The sequence below is a fragment of the Ceratina calcarata genome, unplaced genomic scaffold (assembly GCF_001652005.2).
Source record: "Ceratina calcarata isolate Rehan_Ccalc_2016 unplaced genomic scaffold, ASM165200v1 scaffold2.2, whole genome shotgun sequence".
In the NCBI taxonomy this organism is placed as follows: domain Eukaryota; kingdom Metazoa; phylum Arthropoda; class Insecta; order Hymenoptera; family Apidae; genus Ceratina; species Ceratina calcarata.
The window spans coordinates 8,642-24,656 of NW_017141592.1; the positions used below are offsets into that span (position 1 = coordinate 8,642).

Consider the following 16,015-nt stretch of genomic DNA (forward strand, 5'->3'; position numbering starts at 1 on the left):
CATCATAACGCCGCAAAGTATTTTCTTTAAGTACGCGTACTCATAACGCGGTCAATTGTAAATTACCCTCGTAATTGCGTGCAAATTCTATAACGAACAAATGGATGTTAAAAGTTTTAAACTTGTTTGTAATATATGTACAATTTTTTACTGGAATAGCGACAAATTAAAGAAAGATAATAGAATTATTCTGCTGAATTAAACTGAGCCCATTAATGTCTATTAAGCGTGAGTTAAATGCGTTTGATTAAAATCGCAGAACAGCTAGTAGTAAAATATTGCTCGTGTTATCGTCCTCTCTGCAACTACTAAATTATACTGTTCGTATTAACTTATTAGGGTTAATACTGAATTAATACGGTTAAAATGCAATAGCACCCGCAAACAGTATTTAATGGATATACTCATAATTAAATGAAATGAAATACGCTTCTTCTATTATTTGCTATTTACGTGTTATTTTATCCAATATGTACATACATATGTATCTACGTGGTGGCGCAACGTAATTTTATTTCGCCGAAGAGCTATAAAATTATTCACAGCATAGGCTTTCGTGATGAAAACGAATTTATTTCACTTCTCAATATTTTTGTTTTTTTTTGTTATCACACTCAGAGGATAAAGAGAAATTGTCTTGACGCGAGACAATAAATAAAAGTATATCTATTCGATTCTCGTATTATCACTATAGCTAGAAAGATGGAATTAGACCTTTTATTTTTTTCTTCAAAAAACATTTCGAGCTGCATCATTTTTAGTCGACACGTACTTTCCGCTATACATGTATATGTCCATATGGGGTTGTGTGTTGTACATCGCTCGTTCGAACGTTTTCCTTTTACATTGCGTGTCATACGTGGTATTGCAATTACAAAATCATTGTTTATCGTTTACATCGCAGGTAAGATTGGAAATGACACAATTACATACTATTTCGTCACGTACACACGTACTTACATGTCCCTCAACGAAAGCGTTATTGCCCAGTAAGAGAGCGTATAAAAAGTGCAATTTTTAAATGATAATCTAATAACAATGTTTAGTTTCGCATCAAATGATAAGTTCGTATTTAGTAATTCGTAATCCGTTACTGAAAATCTTAAACAGCTCTGACAAATCTTGACAAAAGTGAACTAAAAATAGATCAAATCATTTTCTTCAAGCGATAATTATGAACTGCAGATATTTGTCGGATTTTAATAAATTATTAATCGTAACAGATCGGCATATCATTTTCATTCGTACCTATTGCTTGATTTAACGCTAATAATTGAACAGGCATGATACTTCTTACCGGCACGTAATCTATAGACTTTAATTAGCTTGCATGAGAAGTGAAACACGATCTAAATCCAATACCTTCTCTTTATGTTTTGGATGAGATTTGGTTCAAGGACAGTAATACTTGTTAGTAATTCTCTTACGCGACATATAGAACTTCAAAACAAATTATTCAAATAATTTTCAAATCTCCTTCGCAGGATTTTCTCTAATGTCAATAGATTTTAGAATTTATCTGACTCTCGTTGTGATCGATAATTAATGACTTTATTTATGTATATTTTAAACCTCGAGCTGTCATGCGGCACAATCGTATCATCATGTACAATCGATCACAATTACCGATGAGGATTCATAAGGATTCTGTATACGGATTCTCATTCGTTTATCATTTATGGATGCGAATACGTACAATCACGCGGAAATTCGATCAGTACGCGTAATATCAGTGTGCTTGTCGATAACAGAAATGGACGTAATAGATGTAATAGGAGCTACAACCGTAGCGAAGGTCCTGATGCCACTGTTTGTTCATCGTTATGTATAACGCGAAATTACTGTGCAGAATGCTACAGTTTCAAATAGAAGAATATCTGAATTAATTTAATGTTGAATTTCCACGAACTTAATTCTTAGCCCAATATTATTTACAAAATATTCAGGAAAGCTGGAATTGTGCCGATACACTCTTTACATTGATATTTTTATACTTTAATCGTCATTTAAAACTGTAAATCAAACGTATGCGACGAAAGATAAAATTTGATTGTAATCTTCTGCAGTGCAGTAGGGCGTGTTGTAAAATGATTTATGTATCTTACGAGTCAAAAGATTTGTAAGCTTAAGAAATGTAACGTGGACTATGTTTCATTGCACTTGTTAATTCGTTTGGTCATGTGCTTACGCGTTGCAGATGTTCATAAAACAGGGAGTTCAATACATATGTACATAATTCTCGAATTTCAGCAAATACGAAGAATTATGCCGTCACTTATCCAAAACTGTAAATGTTCGCTCAAAAGACGATCTCGAACAATTACATGCGTAAATTTTCTTGAATATAAAAGAGAACAATTTTTCATGAAATATATTTAAAATTAATTATTTGCCATAACCGTGGTCGACACGTAGATAATACACAACACTGCTCACACGGTACAGGCTTCACGTTTACTTTCCTTCTTCATGTAGAAACAGCGGAATCATCGTTATTCAATATATGTATTTTTTTTCGAAAGAATGTCGTGAATCTTCTAATGATTGTGTATTTCGCTAATCGATGCACGAACGTTTCGAGCGATCGGATCTCTTTGCTAGATCAGCAACGTTCCAACGTATTGAATAATTTACACGTGATAAATAATTCGATATATCTATCTTTCCTTTGCCTCCTTTCTTATTGATGATTTTAACATAGTTATCGATCAGCGTTAAACATTAAGGATATTGAACTTGATATTCAACATTCATTAATCGTTTGAAACTTTACGAAGATTCGATGATTTTCATGAATTTTAAGTAAATGACTAATCAATGATTCATTGAGTGGAACTGATGAGATACTGATTTTATAACGAAACACGTGCATCGAGCTAACATTTTCTCGAAGAGATTCGAAGTATATAAACCAGTGGTATGCTCCAATTCACAATCGTGATTGCGAAAATGATTAAAATCCCGATAAGACGAGAAAGAACTTTTGTTAGATTTTGAATCGTTTGTTCTCAACGCGTTGCCTTCCATATCATGTGTTGATTCTATAATTAGGTACTTATCCGGGAACCGTATCTAACATCACCATCTGCAAGGCTCTCCCGGTCACTTAAAGCGCATGTAAAATCGCTTGGTAACGTCCCATTAACGCGTTCTCGTTGTACATATACATGGGACAAAGAAAGTGTTGTACTGACATACTTGACACTAAAGTTAAATCACACAGTCACACACGCAATTTCTAAATATACATATACAACTTTCTCTCTAGCACACGCATTACGTTTCTCTCTCTCTCTCTCACAACTTTCGTTAGCATCGTCGTTTAGCGACGTTCTTTCTCTAAACTTCGTTTACTCCGCTTGTCTTTTTTCCCGCTCGCTTCGTTCTCTCTTTCCGTTCTTTCGAGCGCACTTCCTACGTACGCAGTTAATACAGACTTGTTATGTATATATACACAATATAGTAACAGTCTAGGCTCCTAAGGCTGCTAAAAAGTCTCACTTGTAGGATCTCCCGCGAAACGGGAGAGCGCGTTGGAGTTTAGGTTTCGACCAAAGGGAGGAAAACATGAAATGTCTTTTTTACCGTGCGTGTCGTCTAGTAAATCACTTCGTATACAGTGGCCTTTTTGTCACCGGATCCGGTCACGATGTACTTATCGTCGGCGGAGATGTCACAGCTCAGCACCGACGAGGACTCCTTCGACTATAAAAAGAATTGATATGGATTCTCGTGCAGGAAGCTTCGGAATGCGTTTTTGCGCGTGTTCCGTGCAACGTGACATGAAGGACGATGCTGCACTTTAATATGTATGTGTATTTAAGTATTTAAAGCATACGACCGAAATACGATTTAGCGAGATTTATTGAATGAACCAAGTTACATACATACATAAAGTATCGCACCAATCCACGTGCATTTCAGATGAAAAAGATGTTTTATATAAAAGATTATGGCATAAAATAAACAGAACTCTATGAGGATAATTGAATGACACAGAAGTCAGACCGATTAACTCTATTGAAACTAAAAGTTTGATTTCGGATCTAATGGACCTTTCCACTATGACGGTCTGAGAAGTTGTCTATATTACGGAATTCTTTTTCTAGTAGAACAATTTTTGATACAATGTAGCTGCTATATCTTTATTTATACATGTTGTGAGAGCACGAAGATTTTATTTCATAATTTCTTAATGCTTCTACTGTTCAGTACAACCGAAGCTGCTGCGAGATTGATATTTCAAAAACTACTTAGTCTGAAAATACATGTTATTCAGGAAACCAATAGCTATCGCAGGAGCTAGAACAAAGTTAATACGATATTTTCTTCTTATTTTTATTAAATCGAAAACCAGCGAAAAAAATTAAAATTTAGGAAGTTCATCTTTTAATGTCCGCCTATCTGTCAATTCGTTTTAATTCGTTCTAGCTGTTGCGATAGCCGAACTCATCTACTTCCTAATTTTTTATGTTTCAATGTGGATGGACATTTCGCTTAATTTTTGCGTTGCTTTATTGCTAGTATACTTATAACACGTATACACACCTGGAATATCGAAGCGCCGTACGGGGTGCGCCACGCGTTCAGTAGATTGTCTTTGCCAGTAGAAACGAACCATTTGCCGCATGAAGCGAATCGTAGCGACAACACACACGACTCGTGCAAGTGGAGCTGATACTTATCGGACTTGGAAGCGTGAAGCACCTCGACATTTGAGTTCTCCATGCCGACCGCGAGCCACTCTCCGGTTGGGCAATAGCCGAGGGAGAATATTTGCGAAGTGAAGTCGTGTTGCTTCAACTGTCTACCCTCCCGTAGATCCCACGAGCGCACCGTGTTGTCTAACCCCCCTGTCCATAATTTTGAACCATCCGCCGAGATATCGATGCAGGAGGCGCCATCCGTATGGCCCTGGAACTGTCGAACTAACGTCTCGTTCTGCAGGTCCCAGACGGCGATGTTACCATCGCTGCAACAGCTGAAGCAGACTTTCGAGTCCGGCGAAATCGCTAACGCGTAACAGGCCGGTGCCGATGACGTCAGTTCCGCTTTGATTCGCGGCGTGGGGCTGGCCAAATCCCAGATGATCAGCTGACTCGCCTCACCACCCACGATCAGGGTTCTGCAGTCTGGCAGTAGTTTTACTGACCTACGTTCAAAAATATTTCTATCGTACATGGATTTTTAACACTTCTATTATTCTTTCCTAATTTCTCGCATTTCTATTTATTATCAATTCAAACGTATTTTTAAAAATTGGTTATTCGAGAAACAAATCTCTAACCAGCATTGTATTTATTTACTATAAATATTCGTTATTGAAACACCTGTGTGATCACGTGGCATGGATAACGTACAGTAAACTTTTAACTTTTGAGGGACTTACCTAATATAATTATCGCGTTGGAGACAGTCCAGCTGCGATACGTGCTTGATACTGCCACCACCCCCGTGGCCGATGTCCCAGACTTTAACGCAACCCTTGCCACCCGTATAGACGTACTTGGTCGGGTTCGAGATCGTAACCGCACACACAACCTCGCCGTGAGTCAAGGTATTAATCTGACGCGCGTGACGAGGAATTCCCGGCCCTATCAGAGCGTCCGTAGGGAATGGTACCGGCTGTAGCTGACCCTCACCGTTCATATGGAACGAGTACGCTCTGTGGTGAAGTGTAAAACATTAATGACCCTCTAGACTTATATGTATAACCGACAGCCTTAGAGTACTTAAAAGCCCCATCGAAACAATATCATAAAATTCATGTCATAACATCAGCGCAAAAATGTACTATGATTTCGATTAATTAACTCCTTACTCAAGTTTTTTTTGTTTATTAAAGTGAGTGAAAAGATTAAGAAGCTATGAGTTAGTTTGACGTGCTTCTATAAAGCAATTGCCCAAAGAATAATATTAAGTAAAATATTACGCACGGTTTACCACCCGGAATGTTGCTTAGCCCGTTACTGGATGGTATCCTCATGTGACCGTCGAAGCCAAGCTGTAAAAGAGAACAAGAGGCAACGGTTTTTATTCAATTTTTACAAAAGTGGAAGTACTATAGTTATTGTACTGTGCATTTTGAACGCTTTAAACGAATCCCTAAGAAAACAGAAGAAATTCGAAATTATCCTCATCGCGAACAACAATAATTGATCACATAATCTTGCCGAAATAATGAACATGCCGAGACAAAAAACGATCAATTGAAACAGTAATGAGCAACCTCTTTTCCCATTATTGCTGAAATTAAAATGGTTCTTGTTATGCTAAACACAATAATTTGTATCTCGATCGATTGAAATCGACGGCGAAAGGGGTGCATAGGATGCAGAGATTGCTCATCTCTGAGCCGGAACGTGATGTACCATCGATGTCCTGGCGTATGGTAAGTTGCTGTACGGAGAAGGCGATTGCGGCGGCTCATTGCCGCGGGACGGCAAACCCTGATAGCCCTGCGGTGGCGTTTGCTGCGACGATGGCGGATGATAGACCCGCGATGCCAAGGGACCAGGAATTCCGCCCATAGTTGGCGTACAGCTGCGCGACCCCCTCGCCACCGCCACAGGTGTACCCGGCTTGTCGATCTAAAGAGGTTCGTTCCAAGGGGGCACACCGGTTTATTATTGGGCTCGGAAATAGTACCGAGGAGCTGTAAATTTCACGCTTGACTTTCGCACAAAAGCAACCGCGAGACGCGTCATCGATCCACGGCCTACGCGTTTAAGCGCACTCGCTTCTGGTTCACCGATTTATACTGGCGCGATCGAGCGACGCTTGTTTCCACTAACATCGCGTTCACAGAGATTTGCTTATATGTCACATACGTATGTAGTTTCGTACAGTAAATTCCAGCTACGTGTAGAGTAATGTATGCAATCCACCGAAGGAAACGGCAAAAGTGATTTTGAGAACCTTAAACGAAATCTAGCTTATATGTTTAAAAACAGAAGCAGGATCATCTAATCAATATTTACAATGATGAGTATTTTTACTTTATCCTATCATAAATCGAGATAAAAAGAAGCAGTAATGATACACGGGAAACAGAATGGAACCGGACCGATTAATCGAATAAGCTTGCTATCCGCGAGATCTTACATCTTTACTTTTCAGAGACGGCGTACTGCGAGCGGAGGAACTTCCGCTTCGCGACGGTGGCCTGTCCTTTACAGATGCTGAACCAGTACCAGAAATAGGGCCCACGTGTCCTGGAGCTCCTAGTTTTTCCAGGGTACCGTTTTCACGTGGATCTGAGTGCTCGCCATTTGCGTGTGGTGATGAAGCTTCCTTTTATGAAAAATAAAGAAATATGAATAATATTAAAACTACTTTCCTTTCTTTAATGCCACTATACTATCAATAACGTCTCCCTTCTTATCTTCTTCTCTCTGGTTTAATTTCTACGAGTTACAATGAAAAAAGTAATGTAATTGTTGAAGCGCGTACTTGGACATTTGGGGTGAAAATTTTTTCTTAATTCAAAATGTTTTTTATGACCATTTGGTACCGTTAAGGGTTTATACCGGTAAGGGTCTTACGACTCTTTGTTCCCGTTAGAGTTGGTCACCGTTTGGTGTCTAAATGTCTTGCGGTTCGTGACCATCAGAAAATCCCCGATTTAGGAACAGATGTTTTTTTATGCGCCATAAAGTGTCGGTTTTTTCTGTACCCAGAATGTACCCAGGTCAGAATGTACCCCGATCAACATGCAGACTGGACACAAAACAGGACGTCTTTAGTCGTCAAGGCGTCAACGTCTAACAGTTTTTCGTTTCATAGACTTTAATATTAACAAGTTCTGTCATCCTTCAATTTGAATTATATTCAATTCCAAGTTTTTCCAATAAGGTCTATTTTTGTTTATTGCTTCCAATCCGTATTCAGCAGACCGGCAATTTTAACTTTTTATTCGGATTACGTTGCACCAAACTATATATTGATTTGGACTTCGTACCGTCATAGTAATCACAGTCAGTATTATCACATAATATGCAAACCACAAAGATTTCAACATGAAAATCTGACTTTTTTTTTTTAGTGAACAAAATTTGAACTGTTTGAATAGAACGCGTGATTTTGAATCCGTGTATACACCTTAATTAACATCGAAAGATAGATTTTCATCGACCGTACATACATATACGTTTCGATAACTTCCGCTTAATGAATTCACCAGTAAAGATATAATAGGGATTCGTTCCAGTGTGAAAGAATGAACTGACCTCGTTCGCGACATCCACCACTAAGTCCTGATCGCTCTTCTCTCCGTCACTGTCCTGAAAGGAGAAAAATTACGGGTCCATGAGGAAAAAGTCCGTAGAGCCAACATAGATAGATAGATAGGTACGTACGTGTATATGTATATACACGTTACCTCGCGATATTCTGATATCCCGCTTCTATCGGGGAATACATTAACGATCAGTTGCGAGTATATACATAAAATATTTCCGGTAAAACCGACGCGATGCGAACTCGGGAAGAAAGGGACTCGACCTATATTCCTGGCGCATCTGACTAGCAGATGCATCTTCAGGGATATATTATTAATCTTGACACCCGCTCTATCTCTTTCTCGCATCCCCCATCTTTTCTCTGTCTCGCTCTCTCTCCCTCTCTTTCTGTCTACTTTTCCGGTATCTGTATGCGGTGTCCCTCTCTTTCGGAACGTTCTGATTGCAGCAGCAACTTAATGGCCAGGCGTTCGACGAGTGCGCGGCACCGGGGATAGAGAGCTCGCGCACTTGCAAGCTTGTAAAGCCGTGCCACAGGCTGTCGAGCGGCGGGGGCGAAGGGCGGAGCGCAGGGGGATGTAAATGCGCTTTGCTTGGCCACACGGTTCCGGGGGTATTTTCGCAATCAAGATTCAACGTGTGCGTCTGGTGGCCGTACGTGGAGCGTGGAAAATTCAACCCGATCGTTTGTCAATTCTGAATCTCGCTATGCTCGTCGTCGTCACTGCGACCGCCGTTATAGTCGTCGATCTTTGCCACTCGCCTCGTAACGATGATTGCTCCCTCCCTCGATGTACTGTCTCATCTTTTATATTTCATATTTTTTTCTGTATTTTAGTTATGGCTGTCGTGATACAGTATACATTAAAAAACTTTTTGTTTGAGCAGTACGCTCTAAAGAGTAAGTCAGTAAATTTATTTTTCGAAATGTTCATCTGTTTCGGAAATGTAATAACACAGGTGTCTCAGAAATCTTGGTATAGTAAGCTGAGTAGTGGATCTACATATTAAAATAAGTCAAGAAGTAATATATTTTTTTATTTAAGCCTCTATTTTCAAGAAAAATGAGTTTGGAAACTCGTCAGATATATTAAACATGAACAATATCTTGCGTATAGTTTTGCTGGTTTGATAATGATTACATAAATGAGAATAAGATTACTACGCTCTGAGAATAACTTTATTAATGTAATAAGTGCTCCATATATCGACCGTATCGATCCATGTACACGTCTGCTCGTTGAACGAAACTATTCTGCAACAAACTACCAAAACTGCAAGAAGGAAATCGAGACATTGCTCACGTTCAATAATGCAAATACGTGTAGAAACAAAAGTTTCATACTTCGAAACTAACAAATAATGCACGGCTACCTGACGGGTATTCAAATTCAGTTTTCTCGAAAACAAGTTTTAAATAAAGAAACATTATGTCTCTGTATTATTCGTAGAATGTACATAATTGTAATAAGTTTGTTTAATATAAGAAATATATGTATCATCATAATTACACATGTATATAATTATATATGTATATAATTACATATATTCTATTGAAGTTTTCAGAAGTTTATTTAAAATTACTTATCCGAATCCTAAGGAGTAAGAATATCTTGATTACCGCGTACGTTCATTCGAATAAAACGCAACTTTTCAGTACAATGCGCGAGGGCTGCGGGCAAATCAGTAACACCGCGCGTTACTGTTTACTCCATTACCTCGTACATCTCCTATTTGCCACGGAAAAGAGACTATCATACGTAAACAGGGGGACCGAATATAGGGAAATGAGTAGAGAGAAGCACGGTAACACGGAGAAACACCGGACAAACAGAAGGGCAGAGTCTCAAGCTAATATATTACCGAAAGCCGTGGATAATGCACCGCAACGAAAGCACAATTTGCGGTTCATGTATCTTTTATCATTTGTTTACCAGTTATTTCCAAGTTTCCAGCTAACAGATCGTTGTTTGCATCCGGTTTCATTGCGCGTCACTTTAAATCCAACCCGATACCGATCTCGATCTATATATATGTATACATAGTATATGTATGTGTCGTATGGTTCTATGTGTGGATAAAATGCAAGGCTGAAGTGTATGAAAGCATCTCAGTATAAACATCATACGACTGAAATGGGTAAAAGTAAAAAATTGAGGAGAAGAAAAGCATTGCAATTTTTAGAAAATGCTACCTTGTATGGAACCATATTAAAGTTAATGGATTCACTGAGAAATTATTGGAATCATACTATGCACTTTTATACGTCCGTTATATGTCATTGTTATATACTTGATTACATCGTAAATTAATAAGATTTTCATTTTAAGAATGTGCCTATTTATTCAAAATAGTTCGAGCTTGAGAATTTTTGATGATTCGAATATATCGGCTATTCTCCCAATAGCTCCTACAGTAAACAGACTGAACTCATCCCTTTTCAAAGACGTACTTGACGATTCAAGAATCATTTTGTCTAAGGATGAACAGTTTGGCCTCGTAAACCTCGTAAGCCTCATTAAGTTTGCATGCTGCTGCCTGGGCTATTGCTATTATAAAACAGAGCAAAAAATATCAAAAGGTTGACAAATGTTAGCAAAGCCACGTGACTACCATAGTCTATTATGGATATTTGGCTAATGGGCACACAGGCAATTGTTCAGTGCCTTTGAACGTACTAAAATTACGTGTATAGAATGTTGTTCCCGAGTAATATCGCGTATATATAGGGTGGTCCACGCAACGTGTGCACCGTGGATCACCCTGTATATATACATATGTAACATTGCTTGCGTATAACATAACATCGCGCGATATATGTATGTACATATGTAGTAGCGGTATTGTTCCACGTAAGACGATAAACAACACACCGAATAACCAGAGACTGGTAAATAACGTGATGCTGGTTGGCTGGGAAAGTGCAATTTGTAATTCACGTATCTTTCATCGTTTATTTACCAGTTATCGCTCAGTTTGTGCAGAGTAGCAGCACCCCCGTCGACACGTAACGAGCTTGAAGCAGGGCACACGGGAGTTCGGCTCGCGAATCTCTCTGACATTACAACGGCGAAAGCTGCTTCTCCTCTTGTATTTGCACGCCACGATTTCTTAGTCCTGTATCGATATTTCAACGGGAGAATTTACGCCACGAAAATGCATTCTATAAACGCAGTCAAGCGGTAGTTATTTGCCTTTGCACAATATTCGTCTGCTTATTTGCTCGTTAAACGTTTTCATATAATAAATTTAATACTAAATTTGTAGTAGAATGATAAAACTAATAGAGATTAAACTTCGTATAATCTGCTGGTAATCGATGAAAAAAGAGAAAATATGAGGAAAAAATAGAAAGTGTCCTCCAAAATAAACGTTAGCCAAAATAAATGTTTCAATTACAAAATAAAAGATGAACTGCCCGATTGCTCGAAAAGTTTATATACTTGCAACTTGTAAGCTGCCAGATAATGAATAAACACGTGACGCTTGAAGAAAGACAACTACTTAAAGAAATCGTAGGTATGGTTGAAGCTGGATCTTAAATTTGTTGCAATAAATTTATCATCGCATTAACATTCTCGCCTCGACGGGCATTCTTCTAGACGAACTATAAATAAACTCAAGACGTAGAATTATTCATCGAGCATTTAATTTTCATAGAAACTTCTTGCGATTTTATGTACGCGAACGGATTTTCGTATAGTCTGAAATATATTTCAGATTATAATCTCAAATTGTGTTTGATGGGTTTAAACTAACTGAGGATGAAGGCTGCTTCTAACCATAATATCTCGTAATCCACAGCATCCTCGGCAATAACTCATAAAATGCTATAAAACGTTATCTCCCCGGTAGACGTCGTGGCATGCTGCAAGACTATGCCACGACAACGTAAAAGGAAGACGGATTAGGTGTCAAAGAACGATTAATAATTTCGGAACGCTTCGCGATTTATTTATGTCCTAATTATTGCGAGTATAATCTTTTTAATGACTTCTCTCCAGCCTTATGTTTCCCGTATCACGAACTCGAAGCAATGTGCATGATAGTATTCCCTTCTTAATGACGTACTATCGTGTACAATTCTCATTTAGCTAGTATGCGTGTTTACTAGACTTTGTACCAATGTATATCTACATCTACAGTATTTATACTCTGCGCTCGTGTAGCGAAAGTGCCCATGCACGTGTGACGCTTAAAGGGCTAGGGTAGTCACGTCATTTTTCTAATATTGGCCGATTTTCACATCTTTTGCTCTAATTGTACGTGATCTATATAAAGCTGTGATCAAACGATGATTATTCTTATGTGCAAATATTGTTTGTAGAAGAGAAACTCATTTCTATGTTCTTCATGATGTTTTATATTGATGTTATTTGTACGATTTTCAACAAATATTGAAGTACAATTAGCATTACCTTATTCTTTCTTTATTTCGCAACATACTGTTCTTTGATCTTTGAAAATATTATTCTTAGTTTGGTTTTTAGCTATAAGTTAACTTTCATTAATTTATTTTCCCAAACCTTAACAAATTCGTCAAACTGGCCCGGTAATCTTCACATAGGTACGATATTTTTGCTTGTCACTAAAAGGCTTAAACCATATGGTAAAAAAGCTTCTTATGTCTTATGCAAAGAGTATGAAGATAATAAAGTTTTCTTTCTGGTCTATATTTAACATGAAGAAATTGTACTGTATTTAATTGATGTATTTAATTCATTGTCATATTTGTAATCAACATGCGTGTAAGAAGTTCAGAAAGTAGTCGAAGTCGAAACAAGTGCAGTTGTTGGAAATTGGAGGCTAGTTAATACCGAGAAAGGGAGTACTTAGGCATAAGTAAGTTGTTCAAGTCGCGGTTATAGGATAATTGACGCGCGACTTGGTTACAGGAAAATTTGCGACTTACAAACGAATTCCCGTAGTTACAACCGTAGCGTAGGTAAATTAGCGAGACTTGGCCCGAAGTTATCCTTACCGAGAGAGACGGAAACTAGTACGACTTGCGGTCATGCGAGTTGCGATCGCGAGGAAAATAACGCCCGGCTTCTGGTCGGTGAAAAATTAAGGATGTATTGGCTATACAGTCAATCCCAATAGTTTATGTGCCTTAGAAAAACGCATTTCCTATAATTAAAAAGAAATCAGACGTCGGAAGAACAATGCTAATAATAAATANGCCAATACATCCTTAAAGCGACTAACAATTACATGAATTATGCAGTTTGCAATACGACAATCTTTTAGCAAATAAAACAACAGAATTGAAATACTGATCTATATGGTCATATTTTTGTCACAATTATTTTGTACAAGGTATAAATTCATTTTGGTCCAACAATGATTTTCAAGCAGCTATACAAGTGTACCTACATAATACTGCATCTTGCGACTTGAGGATTACGCTTCAAATAAAACCAAACTCAGTACATTCTCATCGGGCAGATACAGAGTTAAATCCTAAGTTATGGTTTAGATGCGATTTCGAGGAGAATTCGCGTTCTTCGTACGGAACAAGGACCCGCAACCAGACGCGACTACAATCTCGCGAAAATCCAACGGCGTCATCCTGATTCAGTAGAAATCAGCTACATCGCATTCCATCTCAGATACAGGTATTCTGTTCACGAGCCATTTCCAGAGCGTAACAAATACGGGTATTCGAGCTACCAGTGCGCATAGATGTTGATTCATGAAATATTCGAGTACTCATGAAATACACGAATAGAAAAATACTATTCAGGTGTTCAGCACGTACTTCAGTTAATAAGCTAGTTGAAATTCTCGGGAAATATTTACAAAAAGAAACTATTTTCCGATTATAGTAATATTTTAATATATTATCATATCATATCATCTTCAACAAATTTTTCTTTAGAAAAAAATCGCCGGACAGTCCTACTTTTCGAGATATTTCCGAAACATAGAAATCTGATAATGTCGTGCACTTTATATTCACATATTATATTCCTGGCAATATGTGCATCAGCACACATTCGCAACTTGTCTCTTACATGCATAAATATATACATACATATAGCGGAGCAGGCAGTAAGTGGCATATGTCTTGTATAAAGTAGAGTACGTTCTCTAGGAAGCTCCAGCATTCTGCGGGGCCTTCGGCGATTTTGTATCTCACCCTGCGGCGACTGATACTACAGCGGCCAAAGCTGCGATGGTCTGAGTGTGAAATTCAAATAAATTGAAAAGTCTTTAAACAACAAGTTTCTTTAATCACTTAATCGTAACTTCGAAAGTGTAGCTATCCAGAATAGGTACTCTGCTTTGTATAAGACCACCCGTTATACACACATGTACGCAGATTGCGTTAGGTATAAACTCTATTAAATACCAACGGCTTCGATCAGAAAATTATATAATGTTTTTCAACTTTTTTGGTGAGTCCATCTATAGTAAATCTTTCACGACACTACTTAGGGCGATGACTCTGATTACATATTAAACAATTATCGAAATCTGAAGATAGTCGCTTTTTTTAACTATTTACCAGGATTTCATTTTTAAAACTGATTTTGATAATGTCATTTCAAATTGAAGTCAGTCAAATATGATCAAAGTCTTGTTTCATTCACTGTGTGGATTCTTATGCCAGTACTTTTTGGCTACTGGATCGGGCATCGGGAATTCGAATATTTCATGCAATAAATTTGTGTATGCGCGACAAGTGTGTGTAAATAAAAGTCGGTGTGGTGGTATTGATTTCAGTGATATTACACAGCGACCGCGGTGGAGGGCGCTCAAGGATGGAGGAGAATGAAGTTGAGAAAGGAGGAGAAGAGGCAGGAGGTCGTGAGGGGTACAAAAGAAGGAGGGTGAACAGAGGAAAAGCGAAAGAAGGAGTTGAAGCAGTAGGAGGGTGTCTTCTGCCCCTTAACTCGCTCGTTCTAGCGTTAAATATGATACAAATGTTATCATCCCTCCTATTCTGTACTCCTTCCCCAATCCGTACCTTGTGGCACGAACCACGACCAACGATTCTCCTCTTCCCTTACCCCTGGTTACCCGTCCACCCGCACTGAGTGCTCTTTGTTTCTTTTCCTCGTCTGTTTCCTTCAACTTCTCCATTCTTCTTTTGCCCATATACATGTCTTCTTCCCTCTTCGCCTCTCTCGTGTTCTCTTGCACGAGACTTCGGTCCAAGCTGAACCGCTTTCTCCGCCGGCTTCTTCCCTCGTTTAACCCAGCATAGCGGGGATGACGGTATTAAGGGCAGCTCTATTATTCGACCACCCAACCACTCGACTCTTCGTCTCGAGAATCCTCGAATCCTTTTTTTCCTTCCTCCCCAATCTCCCTTTTCCGCCTGCCCTTTTGCCCCTCCTGTCTCGCCTGCTCGCTGTCTCTTTCACTCAACCTTTTACCCTCTCTTTCTCTCCTCTCTTCTACACGCTCGCCTCCCCTACGTATACAATGTTCCGCGTATTTTTCCCTGGCGCTTTCTCACTCCCTCCCGGGACTCTATTTCCAACCCTCTTTTCGTCGGCCAGGAACCAGGAACCTCTCTTCTCCGTTCGGGGTCCACTGTAAACAAACGCACGAGCGCAAAAGAAGAATCGAAGGTTTCCCACCCTACTATTCTTCTCGCTTTCCATCCTCCTTTTTATAGCTCGTACTCGTAGTTGGGCCGCTGACTTTAAGTCCACTAAAGGGATCACTGGCGATCTGTGACTACTTGTACAGATGAATATCATCGAATCCTGATGAGTGAATATCCCAATGTTCATAAAATTTAGTTACCGGTCGAATACAAA

The 16,015-nt window shown here is 38.8% G+C and overlaps 1 protein-coding gene across 8 annotated transcripts in view; it reads right to left on the minus strand.

The window, feature by feature from the left end:
• Positions 1-552: 552 nt before the first annotated feature.
• Positions 553-16,015, minus strand: part of gro (TLE family member transcriptional corepressor groucho) — an 81,580-nt gene continuing 66,117 nt past the window's right edge. For 7 of the 8 annotated variants that reach the window (XM_018019683.2, XM_018019682.2, XM_018019689.2 and 4 more), the window contains 7 exons: positions 8,229-8,282; positions 7,105-7,293; positions 6,372-6,590; positions 5,937-6,004; positions 5,390-5,665; positions 4,549-5,152; positions 553-3,705 (listed from right to left, as the gene is read on the minus strand). In XM_018019683.2, coding sequence (XP_017875172.1) covers positions 3,598-3,705; positions 4,549-5,152; positions 5,390-5,665; positions 5,937-6,004; positions 6,372-6,590; positions 7,105-7,293; positions 8,229-8,282 — 1,518 coding nt within the window. In that variant the 3' untranslated portion in view covers positions 553-3,597. The remainder of the gene's footprint in view (positions 3,706-4,548; positions 5,153-5,389; positions 5,666-5,936; positions 6,005-6,371; positions 6,591-7,104; positions 7,294-8,228; positions 8,283-16,015) is intronic. The other variant, XM_018019690.2, reaches the window with a different exon arrangement.